General features: G+C 40.6%; 1 protein-coding gene across 8 annotated transcripts in view; it reads right to left on the reverse strand.

Moving 5' to 3' along the window:
* Positions 1 to 21,526, reverse strand: part of ARHGEF28 (Rho guanine nucleotide exchange factor 28) — a 126,588-nt gene that overhangs the window by 87,676 nt on the left and 17,386 nt on the right. For 5 of the 8 annotated variants that reach the window (XM_080573176.1, XM_080573172.1, XM_080573175.1 and 2 more), the window contains exons 3-4: positions 9,540 to 9,687; positions 7,373 to 7,666 (exon numbers count right to left, since the gene is read on the reverse strand). The exons of 1 other annotated variant lie outside the window; for it this stretch is intronic. In XM_080573176.1, the coding sequence (XP_080429302.1) occupies positions 7,373 to 7,666; positions 9,540 to 9,687 (442 nt within the window). The remainder of the gene's footprint in view (positions 1 to 7,372; positions 7,667 to 9,539; positions 9,688 to 21,526) is intronic. 2 more of the 8 variants (XM_080573174.1, XM_080573177.1) reach the window with 1 other exon arrangement.

The raw sequence follows: 21,526 nt of genomic DNA on the forward strand, positions 1-21,526 counted from the left end.
GTCTTTGCTGGGCTACCCTCCTACTACTCCCATCTGGCTTGCCTAGGAGCAGGCAAAACCTGATGGTGATTACTAACAGCTTCAGGATACTAAAATCTGAAATATAAAGCTTAAGGTCTGCAAGATAAATAGAAAGGTAAATGAGTTCTTTCAATACAAGGAAAATATTTTTCACCACAAGGATGGTCAAACATTGGGACAGGCTGCCCAGAGGGGTTACAGACTCTCTGTCCTTTGGAGGTACTCAGAACTTCACCCTGAGCAACCTGATCCAACTGATGCTAGCCATGAGCAGGGGGCAGGAACAGACCACCTCCAGCAATCCTGTCCATCCAAATTCTGCATTCTGCTATGGTTCTATTTATGATTAGCAATACTAAAGGGGAAAAAAAAAAAAAAAAAAAAAGACTTGATGTCCAGTAATAGGTTTTTATTTTAACTAGATCTGCCTGAAAAAAAAAAAAAAAGTAAAGTCCTGATTTTTTTTTTAGCAACTTTTTTCATAAGGATAGCTTCCAGTTTCAATTCTTCTCTTTTACTCCTCCTCTTCTGGCTCAATGTGCCTCAACGGCACGGAACAAATGGCATTTTCCCACATTTTTTCATTTTCATTTACTCTTCCCTTGAGGAAGATTTTTAATGTGGCAAAATGGCAAAACAAACAGAACAATAAATAAAAATACCACATCAAGAAACAAAAATAAAGATGTGGTGAAAAAAAAACAAGTGGCATAATTCAGTGAACTTCATTCAGAGGCCAAAAAATTGAAGAAAAGCAGGAAAGAATGAAAACATAAGATTTCTTCAACAAATTCATATTTAAATGGTATAAAATACCATTTTCCATCAAGACACACAAAAAACAATTACTAACATTTGAAAGATGAAATCCTGGCTGATTCATACAAGGTTAGATACCACAAAGCAGGTGGTGCTGTAAAGGATATGCACTATCAGGACGTTGTTTTGCATTGCATCCCGGTTCTCCAGCCAAAACACCCTGTTTGAGTTACACTGAGTTGAGCCAAACACAATCTGTTTTAAACATTAAATAAATCCCTTTGTTCTTCCTTGCACCTGAATCTCTTCCTATGTCCAAAACAATAAACTAAAAACAAATATTTCTCTCTGACAGAAATGACTAAGCCCTTTCTGGGCTATGAATCTCATTCATTTCCTGGAAGGAGACTGAAAACTCAAGACTTGTGGCTTGAAAAGCAGAGGGAGACATCAAAACAGTCTGACAAATTCCAGTTTTTCCTGGCTTCATTCTTTTATGTATTACTCTTATTTTTTTTTTTAATTTTCCCCTAGGTACGAGTTTATAAAGAGGTCTTCTGTGCACCCCACTACTGGAGAAACATACATATGTGCTGAACTCACACGGCAAACGGTTTTGTGAACAGACAGCAGTGAGGCATGTTGTGACACCTAACCCCTTTCCACTTACTAACTGGTACATCCCCTTTTTCTTTACTCTCCCTACTCCTCACATCATCATCTCTCCTTCTGTACGGTACCTTTATTGAGTAAACTGCTGGATTTGGTGACCTGTGTAGATCCCTTCCAGCTGTAACTATTCCAATCTATTCTGATACCTTTCAACCTACTTCAGGCAGAGCTGGCCCAGGCCCAGGAGGTGGGTTACAACAGTCAGGCACATCTTCTGCTCTTGGTTTGGCCAAACCCAACCAGCAGCCACCAGCCTGACACTGAGGCATGTTTGAGTGCATGCAGTGTAGCAGGACCATGATTAGCACCAAGCAGAAACAGTAACAGGATTTACAGTGAAAGGGAGCAGGGGAGGGAAATGAAAATGTCAAAAATGCAACAGAAAACAGAACAGTGTTCCCCAAAAGCAGCCTATAAAACAGAAAAGTTGGATACTTCAAGTCATTCTGTGAGAAACTAAGTTGTGTTTTTGCAGTAGAGAACTAATTTTCTGTATTCCAAGGTAGTTGGGTAGTCATAACAAGGAGAAATGCTAAGTAGATAAGTGGACAGTAGAAGGCCTCACTGTTCCAAAATAAGGTAGAAGCTTGAGAAAAACAGGATGAGCAGTGTGAGAACAGTAAAACAAAGATCACAGGTTCTCAAAACATAAGAAAGGGGGAAAAAAAAAAAAAAGGAAAAAGGAGAAATTAAAGGGTTGAAGAAAAAAAATGTACATATATGGTACAGAGGAGCGTTGAGTAGCTTGTGAACCTGTAGTACTCAGGCAATGAGGAAACAGGGGAGGTGATCAAGTGTCGGGTAATAGGGAATAAAAGGTTATGATTTGTTTACTATAATGCGCTCCTAATTGGCAAGACGCCCGCCATTGCAATCGTGAATAAAATAGCTTCACAGAAGATCCTGTCTGAAGAAAATTATTGAGATTTTTCTCACAATTCCACAAGACCTATTCTTAGAAAATAATTACAGAGCATTTATGAAATAAAATGAAAATTCTCTTTGTTCCTGAAAGAGAATTAAACAAGTATAGACACTGTTCCCTTCCCTATGAGCCACAGCTAATTTTCATAATTCAGAGTGTAATTTTATTGCTTCTACTAATAGCCTCAAACCTAAAAGAGCACCCTTCCTCGAGCAAATAACTGTAGTAGTGACAAAGCTGGCAGCAAACGCTCTTGTTTCACTACCAGCACAGTTATGTCACCCAGACAACCTGACCTCAGCCTCCCAGCAATGCCCTTAAAGCAAACTGAGACACCCTCAGCCGCCTGTGTGTAATGCAGATGCCTTGCAGAGTCCACACTCCTGCACTCCCGCACCCATTCTGACAGTCAGGGGACAAAAGCCTGAGCACGCCAAGGATGTAAGAGTTGCAGAGAGGATGCTGTATCCATGCCTAATGGCCTTTGGGGGCTGCCAGCCCTGAAAAACTGCCCTAAGCTGACCCTACTAAAGGAAGCAAGGAGATATTCTCTGAAGGTTATTGTGGAACATTTCTCATCCAAATGAATCCATCTTTTCATCTTTTTTTTTTTTTTCTGAACATAAAAACTGTGAGAGGATTCTCCTTTTCTGACCAACCTTAACAAGTTACTTGGGCTAATATTTATTACAGATTAGCTTCCTAAATTGAGCAATCCAATCTTCAGAATGAAAATGTCCATTACGAAAGTACAATCAGCAAATAAGCAGCTTCTCCATCCCTGCCCCTCTTTCCCCTTTCCTCAAACCCACCAAGGAGTAAGTGTCCAAGCACAGCACCTCCGCTGGGTCCTCAGTTTCCCCTGGCAGCAAACTGGCTGTGGGCCAGGTGATCAGACTGTCTGACTCTCTTTTGTGAGCAGGCATTTTCTGACATAGCTGTCTAACAGGCACTTATTACAAGTGAGGATTACCAGAAGGTTCGTGCTTTCTTGTTTCCTTTGTTGAACTTTAAATAATGTGGATAACAAGTTCTGACCTGTGCAACTGCACTAAATTCCTGAATTATTTGCAATGCTCCCTAGACAATCCAGTCTCTCTCTTTATCCAGTACTTTTTATGTCTTATAAAGGGAATACAAACACTTTTTCCAAATACCGTAGCTCCTATGAATAAATTATTCTTCCATCTTTCCATCAACCCGTACGTCTCTAAATCCTCATAAAAATGAAAGAGGTCCAAAAACACCAGATGGTGCAACAATTTTCTCAAGCCATGTGTCACTCAAAAGTAATTTTTTTCTAATAAAAATAGCCCAACAGGTCTGAAAACTGACAGAATCAGCAGCAATTTAGTCTCACAGGCATGAGATCCTAACTAGTGATGAATGATACCACCCAAAATCTTTCATAATACTGATACTAAAATGAACATCCTGACACTGTCACGTGTCAAGACACTAAACAGACCTTCACGACAAGGAATTTCAGGGACATCAGGGAGGGAAAGAGGGTCTCCCTCTCTTTTTAGCTCCTTATAAATCCCATATTTCTCACCCAATTTGATCTTTTTGAGGGGGTGTCAGGGAAGAAGCATGGTGCTGGGGCAACCTTTCATTAATTCATGGTGGAACATGATGAACCTTCTTCTCCTCTTCCTCTCACCTGTCCAAGGCCCTCCTTCCCCAGACCATTCCCTTATCCCTCCCTCTCCTTCCCCTGCATGCACAGGCCTCCCTCTGCCACATGCAACCCATGGCTTTGCTCAGCCTCTTGGCACTGGAACAAAAATACTGGTACGGGGACAAGAAGTGGGTTAGAATATGAGTCAGTGCTTCTCAGGCTCAGGTGAAAGAGAATATGGCTGTGAGACAAAACAAAAAAAAATATGCTTTCTGAAAAGAAAGAGAAAGGATACAGGAGATGAAGAAGAATTATACAAATTGATTAGAAGAGACTAAAACAGATGGGCCTCATGGACAGAAAACAAAGGGGAAAAAAAATAAAAGACCTATGTAGAGACTTTTAAAGTAAAATGCTGAATACTCAGTTACTTTGGGTAAGCTGCTCTCCTGTCAAGTTGACTATATATACTCTGAGATGACAGCCTTCCTTATTTCTGTATGTGTGCACATGGCCATAACCAGTTATTTGAGCCAGCAAGGCCATTCTTGCAAGCGATGCATTTAACAGACTCCACAGACTTCTGTCCCAAAAGGCCCAGAGTCAGGACTTCTCTAAGTATGGAAGGCTCTCCACCACCTACCTGCATTAACAGAGGCACAGCAAACTCCGCTCAAAGACCAGGATCCATCTTGTCCTGGTTCAGCCTCAGTTTTCTTTGCTGTATCAACACATCCTTACCATAGCACTGGCAGCAACACATTTATTGTGCTGCACAAAATCTGACAGAAGGAAGAACTACGCTACATCAGGAGTGGAGGGAAAGACAGAGGGAATGACATACCACCCTTGGGCTGAAGGAAAAACTGCCCAGAAACCTTTTGGGAGCCCTCAGTCAACAAGAGTTACCAGCCTTTGCCTTCTTGCCCAACAGGGACACCCCTTACAAGGACTTTGTCACGCTGGGAGAGGAGGGAGCCAACCACCCAGATGTAACACAAGCACTGCCTGGAAAGCAGGGGGAAGATCCCCATTTAAAGCAATGCCTGAGGTATGAATGCAGATGTGACCTGCACACATCAATGGAGAGTACTGCATCTGGGTCAGGGCAATCCCAGACATGAGCACAGACGTGGAGAAGAACTCATTGAGAGCAGCCCTGCAGAGAAGGACTTGGGGGTTCTGGTGGACAAAAGGCTTAGCATAAGCCAGCAGTGCGCAACTGCAGCCCAGAAGGGCAGCATGTGGAGGGAGGTGATTGTCCCCCTCTGCTCTGCCCTTGTGAGGCCCCGCCTGGAGTGCCGCATCCAGGTCTGGGGCCCCCAGCACAAGAAGGATGTGGGTGTGTTACAGTTGGTCCAGAGGACGGCCATGAAGTTGGTCAGAGGGCTGGAGCACCTCTCCTATGACTAAGAGAGCTGGGGCTGTTCAGCCTAAAGAAGAGCATGCTCCAGGGTGACCTTACTGCAGCTTTTCAGTACTTAAAGGGGGCTTATAAAAAAGGGAAAGCAACTTTTTGCTCTGGCAGATAAATGACAGAACAAGGGGAATGGTTTTAAACTAAAAGAGGGGAGATTAGATTAGATGTTAGGAGGAAATTCTTGTGTGGGTGGGAAGGCACTGGCACAGGCTGCCCAGAGAAGCTGTGGATGTCCCATCCCTGTAAGTGTTCGAGGCCAAGCAGGATGGGGCTTTGGGCAACCTGGTCTGTGGGAGGTGTCCCTGCCCATGGCAAGGGGGTTGGGACTGGGTGGTCCTTAAGGTCCCTTCCAACCCAAGCTGTTCTACGATTCTATGATTCCTGGTTAGACACACTCCCCACAACAGGCATGAACGACCACTGAGTCTGAGCAATGTAATGTATAAATGCTGCAGTACACCTCAAAATTAACAGCTAGCAAACCTAAAAATTCATGAATTTTGCGATTTGGGTAGCAGCTGCCCTGGCAGAGCTCTGCCTGGTACTGGCTGTGCTGGTCTCTGGTCCCCCAGACTCACAACACACACAGCAGAAACTCCCCCATGTTTCAGGCAAACAGGTAGGCATCTAGATTTGGCCAAGCATCTCTCATTAGCTCTGGTGTCCTGCTGTTACTTCTGGGCTGGGCTTCAGCTGGTTTTGATAAAAAGCTTAGCAAAATCTGTGAAAAAACTACAGTTGATTTCTTCAGGCTTTGAATCAAGGTCTTCACTGCTACAAAACAGTCATTCCAGAAGTTGAGCAATGTGAACAAATATTTACTACACATGAAAATGAAACAAGTAAATCCAATGTCTAGCCAATATTTGAATGAGCCTTGGTATTTGTTTTTACATCTCTTGAAAGAGCTATTTACAGCAGACAGACAAAAACTATCCTTCTCCTGAGGAAGGCAGTAGCAGATTTCAAGCTGACTGTCATTAAGAATTAGAAAGATTTAAGACAGGGAAAAACCCTCACCCAGAGAAATGGGCTAAGCGTTGTGTTTTCAGTTCCCAAAAGCTTGCATGAATCTCTCCTTCAGTTTGGCTCATATGGAAACTGCCTGTCCTCCAAATTTTAGCAATTTAAAGTACTAAGAGGAAAACAGCCAAAAGTACCAAATTTTCAATGAAAAACATGTGAAGCCATCAAGTTTAACACTGTTTCCAACCTCAGCTATAAATCAGCTCGGTCTGCAAAAAAAATTACACCCTTCAGCAAAACGTAACTACAGCTTTGTGTTTGCAATGAAACATGAAACCAGGCAAATTTCACCTGATTTTGTTACAAAATTTTTCAATAGCATACCCTAATGTAAGGTTTCATGTATATTTTCATTCCACTTTCTATTAAAAAAAAAAAAAACACTCAAAACTTGGTTAATGATACTCTCCCCTAAGAATAATCATAGTTGCAAGTAAAGCATAAATACTGACAGAACTATGATAAACAGTATGCTTACTCTACATATCCAAATGCCTACAGTAACACATTATTCTGTTTTATGACTGTATACTTTGTCTCCTTTTTGTCTGCACAATTAAAACATTTCACTTGGTTGGAATCACGGTAGAGATACTCTACTACTACAATTACTACTACAATTCTTTTTAAGAGACAGCCCTTTAATCTTGTAAAAGCAGAGTCTTTTTATAAAAGCTATTTTAACAGTGAGTCAAAGTACAAAAATCTTACGGAGAGGCTGAGTAACAATAGCCACAATTATTCTTTTTAAAACTTCTGGGCACACACCAAATCTCTGAGTTCCCCTCTCATACTTAAACAATTTTTCATCATAATCACAAAATAAAGCAGAAGGATTGGAAACCTTCAATAAAATGCTGAGAGACTCTACTCTGACCTATGCAGGAAGTCACCACTAGAAGCCTTCCAACCTGAAATAAAATCTTACCACCTTTCGCGTAGCTTCCAAGGATGCTCCACGTTGACGGCAATTCTTCATGAGCAATGGCCATTGTCAAATCATTATCCAGCGACTGCAGATCTTTTATTGTTAGCCCAAACTTATCTAGTAAAACCTTGTGACTAGTGGCACTGAGGCATTCTGTTTGATTGACCAGAAAACGAGACAGTTTGCAAGACAAGTTCTCCCTGTAGGTGACAGGACAGCTGCCGAGGATCACAGGTGAGTATCCCCTTGTGTACATTAACACGGAAACAGAAACTTCTTCCTGGCATCCATGGCCTAAAATCATAATGTAAATTAATCATTAAAATTATATATGTTCAGAAAATTAATTACTTTTTCCTCTTTTCTCATCCTGTAAGAGCTGTGACTACTCATCCAGAATTACTTTCTTTTTCCCTCTAGTTAAACCTACTTTTTGTCAGGCACCCACCAAGCATTTCTGCTGATGAACTTGGATTTGACTAGACTCTGAACTGCCAGTCCTCCAGTTATACTGAGATAGTGCATTTTTAAAGCAGTCTTTCTATATGAAGGTTCTTCAACTACAAGAGAAAGAAGAGGTAACCATCTCAGTACTAAACACCACAAATCGAAAACATGAAGGCACCTGGATAAGAATTGCAAGAGACACCCATGAAAAGAATGTCACAGTAGCATGCAACATGAACTCTGAGGAATACATTTATTTATTAACACACATTTTTTTTATCTACCCAGCATCTTCATGCAGGCCAAAACCTAGATGCTTTTAACAAATGCACATTTCATACTTTTGGCAGGCTTGATTCAGTGCTGTATCAACTGTCTAATTTACAACCATGACTGTCAAAGTCCAAGGGAGTTTGACACTTAAAAACCCACCCCACCTTTCCTCTTTCTTTGCCATCTAGGTGAGGATAGGTATCACACATCCATAAGGTGTGCGCCCTGTACTCACACCTCTTGCTGGAGAGCTGCCATGACGTACTATGGGTGCAAATCTAAATTTCCTAAAATAGCCTCCCAAAAACTACAAGTATATATGCAGTCTAATATCTGCAGAAGCAAGCATGTGCTTACCACGTCTGCAGTTGTTTTTGAAGTGCTCTGCATTCCCTTATGTTTAATTTGGCCACTATGAACCAACAGTAACTACACCAGAGCTATGTTTTAACTTCGCCTCTTATTTTCATCTGCTAATGGCCCCTGTTGAGATCAGACAGAGGATTAAGCATTGCCTGTAGCCTCCTGTTTTTATCCTAGCTGAGAAGTAATCATTTAGTAGTGTCATTTCAGGCATCTCAGAAAAATAACCTTGCTACCCTGGGATAAGTCTAGCACTGCGTTTTCTCCCATTGTATTTGATGACAATCTTTTAGCATTTACAGACTAAAGCAGCCACCATGTAACAGCAGCAACCTTTCCCTTGTTATACATGTTGGTTACTCTCAGATTCTAAATGTCCTTTAGAAAACAAGAACAAATAACAAGCGGAACCTACTGCCTAGGTACATCATGTTTATAGCCACCTACTCCACAAATGAAAAGGTCACAAAGCACACGATAATGACAACAGTCAGGGTTTATATTACACCAGCAAGAGGGACAACGCCAAGGCCAAGAGAGACAACGCCAGCTGTAAGGGAGCTCAAATCCCCTCTACTTGCAGCAAGGCACCCCCAGATGGTTTTCCCCATGGCTCAAGCAGAGCCCCAAGCAACCCAAGCCACCACCACCTGGGCCCTGCATGCCGGGCTGACTGCTGCCTCCAGGGAAAGCCCAGACAAAAACATGAGTTTTGCAGATGTTGATAATTCCCAGAGGCAAAACATAGGCTGGAACTGCTGAATAGAATTAAGTCAGACTAAAATCGATGACATGCCTGAAGATGCATTTTCCTACACATCCTACTATGTGTACACCCAGGAAAGCCCTGCCTGTAGCATTGTCTGTGTCTGACACCATGCAGGTACAGATGGCTATGGAGGGCAGCATCACTTATGGCCAGTTAAACTCAGGCTGCATCCTAAAGATTGTCATTCAATGCCTACATTTCCTCCACTACAGAGCCATAAAATAAGGTTACCCAAATCACCCAGTTATGCCCAGCTTCGAAATGGAGCTGGGGTATAGCAAAAAGATCAGAAATATAAACACGAGTAACACTCACCTGGAACTAGGGACCGAAGAGCATTGTCACTTATCCGCTCAGCAAACATTATATGCCTCTTCATGGATCCGTCATAAACAAAGTAAAATTCGGCATCCTCTGGGAGGTAAATGCCTTTCTCAAATTTTGCATTTATAGTCACCTGTCCCTGAAAAATGAATATGTTTTCACAAACATCCAGTAGATTTCTCATTTTCAACAAACTCATGAACATATACTTCCAAAGCAAACTTTTTATAACCTTTCCAACTCTATTATACAGAGTCTGTGACCCAATGACAAATCTGAAGTTTTCTACTTCCCCTTTGAAAATAATGCTGTGTTTATGCCTATACAAGCAAAGGTGATTTAAAAATTCGTCTTTAAACAATGCCTTTTAGCATACTCCTTTCATCCTGACTTATGCAAATATATGGCTTTCAGTTAAAAATGCCTCAGAGCAAGCGAATCAATGAATCTGAGTATTTTGTTATTTACAAAGTATTCTTTGTGTTAAAAGAAAAAAATAAAAAATAATAAAAAAAAGTGATTGAAATATTTTAGACTTGGTTTACAAAACAAAAGCACTGTTGCAACTCTACAACTGAGTTTCAAAGAATACTAATTCCCAGATATCTACCCATGTGTGTTGTTTCTTGTTTTGCTTTGTTTTCTTATAGTAAACAGAAAGCAACCAGCCAAGAAAAGTCTGCCATACAATGGCTTCAAAAAAGAACAGGAAAGGGATCTGAGAAGCAGCAAACAATAACAAGTGTCTGACATGTTCAAGGGAGGAAATTTAGATGAAGTTGCATTTCCTCAAAGAGGAGGACAGCTTGCTCCAGCATGGTTCGTGGCTGCCACAGTTGCTCTAAATAAGACTGGATTTGCCCAAGCATTATCTGAATTGGTGTTTCAGGAAAATACACTGCAGAAGAATATCTCATCATTTCACACTTCCAAAAGATGCCTGTGCCCTCTCTACTCTAAACAGCTACTGTGACATCGGCTCCATGAGAAGTATGATAAAAGCCTGTACCAAAGCATAGCACGGTAGAATAGAAATTTCCACGGCTGAGAAACACAGTTGTGCTCCTTTTCATTATTTAACAAATGAGCCTCTTTGTGCAAACATGCTGGATAATTTGTGATCAAGTCAGAAAAAAGAATTGCTTGGGTGTTTCACCGTCCCCACAACCTCCAGTGACGGCAACACTGCAGGCCACTTCTCTCAGTCCACACGCAGTGAGACCCTTGCCAGCCCCCTGCAACATCACGTCTTTGACTATCTTCCCCAAGGACATCCTTCTTGTCACTCATAACAACGCAAATCCTGCGTTTGTTTTCCTCTTAAACACAAGCGCATCTATTGAGCTAGAGCTGAAGAGGCAGAATCTACTTTCAGACACACAACATCTTCCTTAAATAGGATTCTCTGGCAAGATTAGATGTAAACAACTTTAGGAGACTAGCACTCAGAGCAGACGTGTCTGTCATCCACAGAAATTGATGCTTATCTCTTTTTATTAGCCTGAAGTGTTACTGTAACTGCTATGTGCTTTCTCCTGCTTCTTTTTCACACTGTTATACACAGAACTGCTCTTCTTATTTCTATTATTATTTGTAACTTACATCTTTTTTCTTTTTAAACTATCATTATTTCATCTTTTTATGTTAGCTGTGAATAGGGCTTTTTATTGGTTGAGTAATGCTATGGATGGCTATTCTGGGGAGATAGGAACAGGGTAAGTCCCTGAAATATCTCAGATAGCTCCAAAGACTGCTCCAGTATGGGCTTTGCTGTCAGCAGCCTGGTGCAGAGGAGCACAGGTGAGTTTCTTCCACATGGGCCATCACTCACAAACCACCTCTAGACCCTCTGGACCCCTAAGGCTGAAGGACTACATAGGCAGCCAGCTTTCACTCTGCACAACTGCAAGAACAGGGGAGATATTTTGTGGCAGTACTTCTCATTCTATAAGAGGACTCTTAGGGGAAAAATAAAAAAAATAAAAATAAAAAAAAGCTTAAATTGTAACTGTTGTCTTACACTGCTCCTTAAAATAAAAAAAAAAAGGCAATTTAGACTCAGTAAAGATAGAGGAACAACTTAAGAAACACTGATCACACTGCCTAATGTACAGATGTGAGGGAGAATTTCACAACTCCTTGTCTTCTAAAGGGTGGAGGGAAAAAGCAAAAGGGAAAATACAGTGCAAAGCTCAAGTGTATATGATAGAGCTTGTTCATAAGCCCTACCTTACAACCCTTCAGAGGAAGAAACTGCTAGTAATTTAAGGAAAAAAATTACAGAAGAAAGGCAAATTGGCAGCTATCTTGTATCTGCCCAAACAATTAAGTGATTCATTTGGAAAATTCCATGTGATTCAAAAAAAGGAGGATTAAACCAACTAATACTAGAGAAAACTCAAAGATAAAAGAACCTTCACAGCTGAATAGAAGGCTGCATGCTTTCTGATGCTGGATGATTACCACACCTGGCATCAGAGGCAATTATTTCACAAAACATAAGTTCCTATCATCATCTCCAGCACTTCCAAATTGCACCCATCCCATCTACAGACTTCCTGACATCATACTGCTTAATTCCATACTCCTCAACTGCCTCCACTAAAATATGTATCAGTTTCCACTAGTTGTTCAAGCCACTATGTGTTTTTGTTTTTTTCTCTAGCATCCAGCTCCCAAGCCAGACCAATATGCAGTCTTTCTAGGTAGAAAAGGAAAAAGAGGAGATGAGGTGAAAATGACAGCTCATTTTGCTCTTTGCACTTAGTTTTTAGATGTTTGACCTTGCTTTTAGCTGTATTTAAATCCAGACATTCAAGAGCATTGACTTTGCCATGTACTCAGCTCTGTATACAGGCAAGCCACTGCTTTATTGGGAGCTATCACTCCCAGTAAGCAGTAAGGTCACTTTACTGGTCACGTCAAGGTCTGGGGAAGTCACTTGTTGGAGACTAATGCAGAAAACTTTATTAGGAGAAACAAAACAAAACAAAACAAAACTTAGGATATCCTAGGCCACATAAAAACAGCCTGGAAGGACTACCAACATACATATACATATATATATTAAATTAAACAAAATTTCAGTGCCACAACCACTTCAGATTATCATTTTTTGCAGAAGCTGTTAATGCTCAGTTTTAGAAAGATGCAAACAGCTTCAGAAACATGTACCAGCTTGATTTCTGTCAGCCTCACTGCACATACAACGTAAGCTCAAATAGGCAGAAACCCAGAGCCCTTACATTAGCCTTTTGAGAAAAAGGCTTATGTTATTAGCATAAACCTGAGGGATAGTTTACACCTTTCCATTACACCCACCCCTGCAAAGGCAGTGACTTCCCTGGTCCCTCAGGGGGAAATGTGCCCAGCCCAGCCCCAGAAGCAGGCTGCAGTGGAAGAGCAGGCACTACCTGCACAGATCGTTCCTAAGTAAACAACAGCACAGCACAATGCCATGAGTCCCACAACAAATTCCTACACTCTCAGAAAACGTTTGTTCAGTAGCACTACTACTGCATCCAGTAAAAGTGCTTGCTCCACTGCTCCCCGTTCCATTTTGCAAGGTGTAAGCCAAGTACCTTCTCTTGTGTAGTTCTCTAGAGTGCACAGACCTCTGCCATTGACCCACTGCTGAAGTATGAAGAGATTAAAATTAGGGTTATCAGCACCTAAAAGTAGGTAATTGAGCCCTAATTTAAATATTAACAAAATGAGATAAAACAACAGGAAAAAAAAAAGAAAAAAAAAAAAAGGATGATGTACACATGACCTTAACTGGAGACAACGTGCTCATAGAAAGCGATGTTTGTTCTGAGCCCCTTCCACACAATTAAGCTGAAAACACATCCTACTGGCATATTTCTTTCAAAACGGTGTGTATTTCTAAATAGAGAACCAATTTAGGCTTAATGTTTATCCTTTTGGTGCTAAAACTCAAATGAGTAAGCCACACTGGCACCAGAAAAGTGGCCTGAATACGAGGTGGCTGTGAGAGTATGGACGCAGAGGACTTCTCTGGGCCAGGTTCCTGAGAATCTACCAGTGGCTAGGAAGCTCTGCCTTTGACATTATTTTCACCAGCGCATTGTCTAATGACAATTCAACCTCTCTCCCATTGTTTACTTTCCCTAACAAGCCTATTTATATCCTGATGAACTTGGAAAAACATAAGAGGAAGTTACAGGTTTATTTCCATGTGTAGGTAAGCTTAAGGATGATTCTCAGCCTCCACATGGACCTTAGATTGTTAAATCCCCTTTCAATAAAAGCAAAGGAAAGGATGTGCCCCCTTCACCATCTCAGGAAATAAACACAGCCCCTGGTCATGACTTGTTTCTCACAGAAATGCTGGGGAAAGTTCTTGCCTTCAAGTTCATACAGTGTTGATTCTGGCAGACTTGTACAGGAAGTAAATTTTAAAGTCAAAGGTTGTTTGTTGAGACCAACCTGACAGTATATTACTCAGATTTACACTCAGAACAAGAACAAGAACCTCAACTTTACCTAGCCACCACACAGGAACAGGAGATCTCTCAAATATAATCTGTGCTTGTAACAGCCAAGAACTTTAGACAGACACATCACCATGTGCAACTGCAAAATGTACCACAAAAGTCACTGCAGACCAGATAAAGTTCTTGTCAATCACCTGAAGTGCTGCATGGACCTTCATTTAAAAAATAAGAAGAAGAAGAAGAAAAGAACTTCATACAGAGTACATTGCAGTATCCCAGTTATCTCAAGTTCAAAATTAAAGAGGCACAGACCACCTTCCTACAGCCTGGATCAAGAACTAAAATATTAAAATGTTCAAAGAGTAGAAAGAAACCGGTGTTTGGAACCAGAGCTCCGGGAAATGCCACATGCATCGTGGGACTGGAGAAGACGAGGCCTTTCCAAGCCCTCAGAGATGCAGCATCTGGCAGAAAGTGCCTATGGGCAGGGGCCAGAAGCTCCTGCTTCTGTGAGCTCCCCCAAACATGTCCCACTTGCAGAAAATTCAATACCTTCAGCGTCAGTCAAGGAGAAAGGCTTTCAACTAAAAATTGTACAGAAGAAAGGGCTATTTTCCTTTAAGAGCTTCTTAAAGACTAAGAAACTTTGGGTGCAAGCCATTTTCTTTAAAGAGCACTTGAGAAACTCTCCATCCGTACAAGCCAGAAGGAGATTTGCTACTGATTTAATGACAGCCAAGAGTATCACTGCAAACCCTGAAATAAATTAAATTAAATTAAATTAAAAATAAAAATAAAATTAAAAATAAAAATAAAATTAAAAATAAAAAAAATAAAAATAAAAATAAAAAAAATAAAAATAAAAATAAAAATAAAAATAAAAATAAAAATAAAAATAAAAATAAAAATAAAAATAAAAATAAAAATAAAAATAAAAATAAAAATAAAAATAAAAATAAAAATAAAAAAGAAAGAAAACAAGCTGCACCCCAAATTTTGCAGGCCCTGGGCACAGAATGGGATCAGGGAGGTGGGGCAGCAGCTGTGGGGGTATTAAGAGAGATGACAATCCTACTCCAAGCACATTAAACCTGTGACCAAGCCATTGTTTGGCAGGTTTGACATCTTTGGGATTCATGAAGAAAAACATACCTCTTATAACCAGTGAAAAAGCTGCACTGGTACTGACGCCAAGAAGGAGATTAGGAAGGTTTATGTTTTTAACAGGATTTATAGTTCTAAGCACTCTTTCAGTGTAACCAAACAGGTTTTTTTTGTTTTTTTTGTTTTTTTCTGGACATACGTTTTTATCTGGCTTCTCTAGGGTGCTTGAGAGCTGATAGGGATGGGTTCTGACTGTGTTTTGCACGAAGGCTGCATGGAAGAACCACGCCACCATCCCAGCAAGAAAAGCAAAGGGGAAATGGAAGTATCAAACCCTCGAGGCCTAGGCAGGCAGGACACATGATGGTGACACTTCTAGTGCATCTGATCATCCTGCCTCCTGATAAATTAGTGGCCCTTAACCTGAACAGAGCTTCTTCCTTTTTGAATTAATTTAGGTAACATCACTGTCTTCACTAGCAACCTGCCCCAGCAAAGCTGGTGCAATGCAAAAAGACCTCTAGTGGCCTGCCAGGCCTGGCTCACTGCACCGGATAACTGAAAACGTACTAACTGATCCCAATTCTTCTACACTCAGCCTGGGTAAATCTATGTTCCCAACAGATTTTTACCATGGAAATAATTACTTCCATTGTGATATACACTTAGCATACATCGTAAAGTGCGCTAAAAATATCTTTATCAAGCTATATGAGCAGCATAATAGCTGCAGAAATACTGCATGAACACAACACTTTCAAGGATATTATCTGTAAATATAACAGTATAAGTACACCCCATATATGCGGCTTGATGGTTCCAGGAAAATATCTGTGCACAATGGTAAAACATGGTGCCTTTTTGTTCAAAAAATGCAAGTCCCTACATTCTGAAGTAAATGCAAATCCCTAAGCATTGCTAGCAGTAATGAAGCTTTTACCCTCTATGTAAAGCTGCCACTACAATTTAACATAGATATGCATGTTGAACAGTGCATTCCAGTATAAACTCTAAGTCAGGCTCATAGACAATGTTATTTCAGAATTGTATTTATTTCAGATAATTATAGCAAGTGCGTTGAAACTGTTGTTTAATTTATCAGTCTTAAGATGAGACCTCACAATCATGCACCAAACTTAAGGCCAGAAGAGAAAATCCTGTTAATGTAACTTATTACACTACAGTATTAAAGAGGCAGGAGAATTTTCTCACTGATTTTCTCATCTTTACGCAGTCCTTGCAAGAGTGCAAGGTCTGCTTTATCTGACCACAGCAAGCATATTAAAGCATTTCTTCAATGTTCAAAAAACTCACTTAAGAAAATCTTTCTATTTGAAGGTGAATTGTTAAATATATTTCACTTGTGCTTAGATAAGAGGAGTGGCATGATAGTTTCCCTGAGCAGCCAAAGAGTTTTAATGACCTTTATTATAAAGCTTAGCTGCAACAATCAACAAGCCTACACAAAAGATGACAAAGCAGCAGTAGAGAAATTGTTAACACAACAAGGTTGTTTAACACAAAATAAATTACTTAAGTCATTAATAACAAGGACAAAGTTATAAACATGTCTTTCTAACATTCAGTGATATGTTTGTAATATTCACTGGGCATTCCTTGTAGCCAGACTGCAGTAAATATTGTGATGGACTTGTTTAAGAAAGCACATGGCCTATTTTAAAGGAATGCGATGGGATTCAAGGCTACATACACAATGAAACAACAATTACACCCAGGGAAGGAAAAGAGCAACAAAGTGAAAAACAAAACGGGAGATAAAAGGCTGAACATTTCTGTATAACCATTAACACTCTAACTGTATAGCTAATAACATCATAAACAAAAATAGCTATTTTTTCCCCAGATGAACTGTTTAGCAGAATAAGCAACCAAAATAATTCATATCTTTTATATCCAGAGTAACAGCACAAGTTTAATTCCACATAGACTGGAGATGAGACATGATGGTATGGTCATACTCAAAACAGTATTACACATTGCCTAAAAGCCTTCATGCTGATATTTTTGTTAAAATTATATATGTGCATAAAGGTGCTTTGAGAAGAGCCATGTCCTCTGCTTATACAAAATGGCAAAACTCCACCAGCACTACAAGAACCTCTCTCATTCACAGCAGAAAAAAAAATAAAAAATCAGTCTTCAGCATTTGCACGTGTGAACAGGAAATGCTTGAAACAACAGGACCTTTACACTCCAAGTATTTTTAAGCTCCTTTTCAGCATGAGGTAGCTTTGTGAGAAATGCAGAGAAAGCATTTCCACAGAAACCTCCAAGAACAATTAAGAAATATCTGTCCCAGGTTCACTCTGGGCAAGACAGCAAGAGGGAATCCCACTAACTGGCAATCGAGGCAGCTCTCAGTTCTTGTCAAAAGAGCAGGGAAAAAGTGGCTCAGTGACCACTTGGGTCTCTGAAATGAGCCTGAAGGATGCTTCCAGCAAGGTCTAAGGACAATCTTGAGGAGAAAAGACCTAACAGAGAAATTCCTTAATGAAGATTCATTTGCTGCCCTCTTTCGATATGGAGTATCAGCAGGTTCACCATTTTGGTAGAGATGCAGTGCCTTTTTAAAAGGGAAGATAAGTGTTTGCTACACCTATTGCCACCTCATCAGCTGCTTAACAACCAGGGGTCACACATCCAAATAAAATGGAAAAAAATAAAACATTCTAGTATATCCAAACAGATGACAGAAGTATGCTCCTCCAAGCAAAAATAAATAAATAAATGGGGATTGGGGGGGGGGGGGGGGGGGACTGGAAGAGATCCTGAAAGGTCAATTGACTGCACCTCAAGGCAGGACCAGCTCTACTGCAGGTACTTCTAAATTACGGGTTTTGTTTCTCACGTCCTAAAAGCACCCTGCAGACTGTCACCTGGTTGGTGCTAACCTGGAACATCTTCCACCCAAGCAATGCTATGCTCGGCCTCTCCCGTTCGACAGCTGGCTCATGCGACAACTTTTTCAAGAGCTGAGATGTTTGGCCTTACACCTCTTTGGTCTTTGTACATAGTAACTGGGTGAAATGTAATGGCCAGCAATGTAACAGAAGGCTGCACTAAATTGAGCGCTGCCTTCAGTACCAGCCTTCACACACAAGTTGAGTTCTAGCCTGTTAATGCCTCTGAAGCTGGATGTTTTTTTATTTATTTTGAATAGGAAGGGAGATAAAAGGTCATGCTTTATTTCATTAGGCTTTAACAGATGATCAGTCTTTAAATTGTGTGTGTTTTCGGTCAAGCTTATTGCAATACTCCTCCCTCAGTGACAAACTGAAGTACATTGGCTGTTGTGGGAGTCTTTGAACTTGCATGCATGGGTATTTTCCCACAGCTGGTGCCTCAAATTAAGATACACCTTCTGCCACCTCCCTAGCTTAGATACTGACCTTCTTCACAGACAATGGCAAAAAACAAGTTTTGTGGTGGGAACTGCAAGACTTGGGCCCTGGGAAAAGGAATAAAGGAATAAGAATCCTTTTTTGTTTTGTTTTGTTTTGTTTTTTGTTAAAGCAAGGGTCTAAAATAGTGCTTTGTTTGCAGGTAAAAACAAACAAGCAAGCAAGCAAACAACCAAAAACTAATACAATTCTATAATTCCACTACAAAGAAGAAATCCAGTAGCAGGTAAAGCCATTTATATATCTGCAAGTCTCTACACTGCTCTGTACTTCCAAGTTACCTCTATCATTTTCCACATTAAAAAGAAATATGTAGTATACATATTGATGCAACGAATTCAGTGCACATACAATAAACCCAGGTGCTGCCCAGATCTTTGTTTTCTATAGCATCATCTCATCACAACAAAATGCTCTCCCCAGTCCCATTTATACTACTGCACCCCATTTGCTCAGCCCTTTGCTTTTCACTTAGTTTTTGTCAGGTACTCCAGTTCACATTGCTTTCATCCCTGCTGCAAAACTCTGTCCCAGAAAAGATGCAAAGGACAAGTACAGCAGGAGCTTACAGTTCATCGAGCTTGCAAGGGAAGTATATCGTAATACTAGGCTACAACCATGAACTATGCCATGCAGCAAGGAGGCAGTCAGAAACGAACACGGCTAGTATGTAGATATGATGTAAAAAATCCACACTGAACTGCTGTACTGGTATATAGGGTGACTGCAGGGCAAAGGATCTACCCTATAAGGGTACTGAAGTGATTAACCCATAAAGGAAGATCAAGAGGCACATAAATCTAGTATAACCTGAACGATCAGCCGTTTCAGGAATATATTCTGGTGCCAAGCTCAGAAATTCAAGGACTTTATAGGATCACAAATACGTGGCTGGATTCCCCCATGGTTTGGCTGCAGAAACTCAGAATTTAGCCAAAAGCAAGAAAACCCCCAAATGACTTTGCAAATCATAAAGTTGAATAGAATGATTCAAAAGAGAAAGCATCCAGTAATTTTTCCCTCAGTGTAACTCAGTAAGTGATAAACTGCGTCTTTCAATCTATTTAAAGACAAGCCTGAAATGACATTAATCTATCATTTAAACACAGGGCTGGTCATTTATGAGTTGCCATGAGCTACACCCAGCCAACACCAGTCTGACCCACAACAGACATGGACATACAATCTCACTTTTGTCAAAGTAGTGAGAGCACACAATACACAGGTTACACCGTCTTTGTGCTTTTTATGCCTGCTGCATGTCAGCAGCAGGAAAACAGACGATACCTGATCTGACCGCTGGTGCAGAGCTAACCTACCCATGTGTTTAAACAATCCGTACCAGCAGAGCAAGTTTATATCAGATCAGGACTCTGCATTGCATGGCCGTGATTTTCTGAATCTGTCACTAGCAACCTTAAGGCTGTGTTTAGTGCTGAATCAAAACTATGATAACAGGTAAGGTGGATAAAAGTTTTCAGTCTCCCATATAGCAAAGTAAACAACATGGGTAGAGAACACATCATCTCATTCTGGAATTGCTGGATGCTGATAAAAATAGGTTGGATGCCTTTATCACAAAGAAAAGAAAAAAAAAAGTAAAAAAAAAAAAAGTTTTTCAAACAGTACACAGTGCCAAAACATGTATTAACATTCTTGCTGGTTAGTTGTTAAAAATATCATTCCGTATGTTGATGTCAATGGCAACACAATTTATGTTTGTGCTTAAAATCATATACATGAATTAAGAACCCTGGGAATGAGCTGTTCACATACAGAGGTCAGAAACCTTCCACAACAAGGCACATTAATAAAAAATGAACATCCACTCTGACATGTAACCATTAACTGAAACAAGGGAGTTACCTTTTTCATTTGACTCGACTTAAAATAAATAAATTGGATTAGTTATTATTCTCATGTCCTGTGTGACATCAGGGCTCTACTCTTGCAGACAATACACAAATGCATGCAGGTCCCTGATTAGAAAAATCATAATCTAAGGACTGACCATGGATAAAAAAATGGAGGGAGAAAAATACAGTATGGGCACAAAAATGATCTGACTGCTGATGGACTTGCTTTGAAATACCCACTCTTTTCCTCCATACATTTTAAAATAGGTCTCATTGTTTTACATTTATTTCCTGAGTCTCATTGTGGCAGCAGCTATGCATCCAAGCACAGACCAACCACTGTGCAGTCTCTTTTGTGAGCACCCCAAGCAAGCCGCCCACAACCGACCTGACCAGGCTCCCACAGGGGTCAGCAACAAAACACCCACTGACTCTGTGCTGGACCAGGCCAGCAAACACAGCACTGTGTGTGAGCTAACACACGCTGGAAGCCTGACAGACATTTACATTTTAAACCACATTACTCTGTTGCGTTTCAAAGTCACCGTCTAACAGGACAGTGAATTCAGCCTGGTTGAACACGCAGACAGTGGCCCAGATGTGGACAACACCACTGCAACGGAAAAGCTCTCTCCTCGCATAGCAAGGAACTTGAAAGCAGAGGATGGCAAGATGGGGCAGAAGCAGGCTTCTTTCCCCACATTGCTGGCCAGAAGAGACTGAACACATTGCAAGGGCAGAAAAAAAATAATAATAGTAATAAAAAAAATCTGTACTCCATCCACTGTGGGAAACTCTATCCCTTCCCAGACCTCCTTCCCACTCAACTCCTTTTAGTTCAGCTGGGAAGGACAAGGAAGACATGGAGTTTGGCATGGCAGATGATCAACCGCTCACTATGGGAGCAATACACGAGGCTTACTGCCACTTTCCACTTCCACCATGCAAAAGCGCACTGGAATCCCATACTAGTTTGACCTTCATATCAATCACATTTCAAAAACAGAATATACTGTTGAATGATTTATATTAATTCTGTGTCCCAATTCTCACACAGATGAAACCCATGCATTTGTAGAGAAGATAATAATCACAGCCCATTTGTCCTTCTGGCTGTAACCAGGCACACAAATGATGTA

The sequence above is a fragment of the Anser brachyrhynchus genome (genome assembly GCF_964034855.1).
Source record: "Anser brachyrhynchus genome assembly, chromosome: Z".
NCBI classification, from domain to species: Eukaryota; Metazoa; Chordata; class Aves; order Anseriformes; family Anatidae; genus Anser; species Anser brachyrhynchus.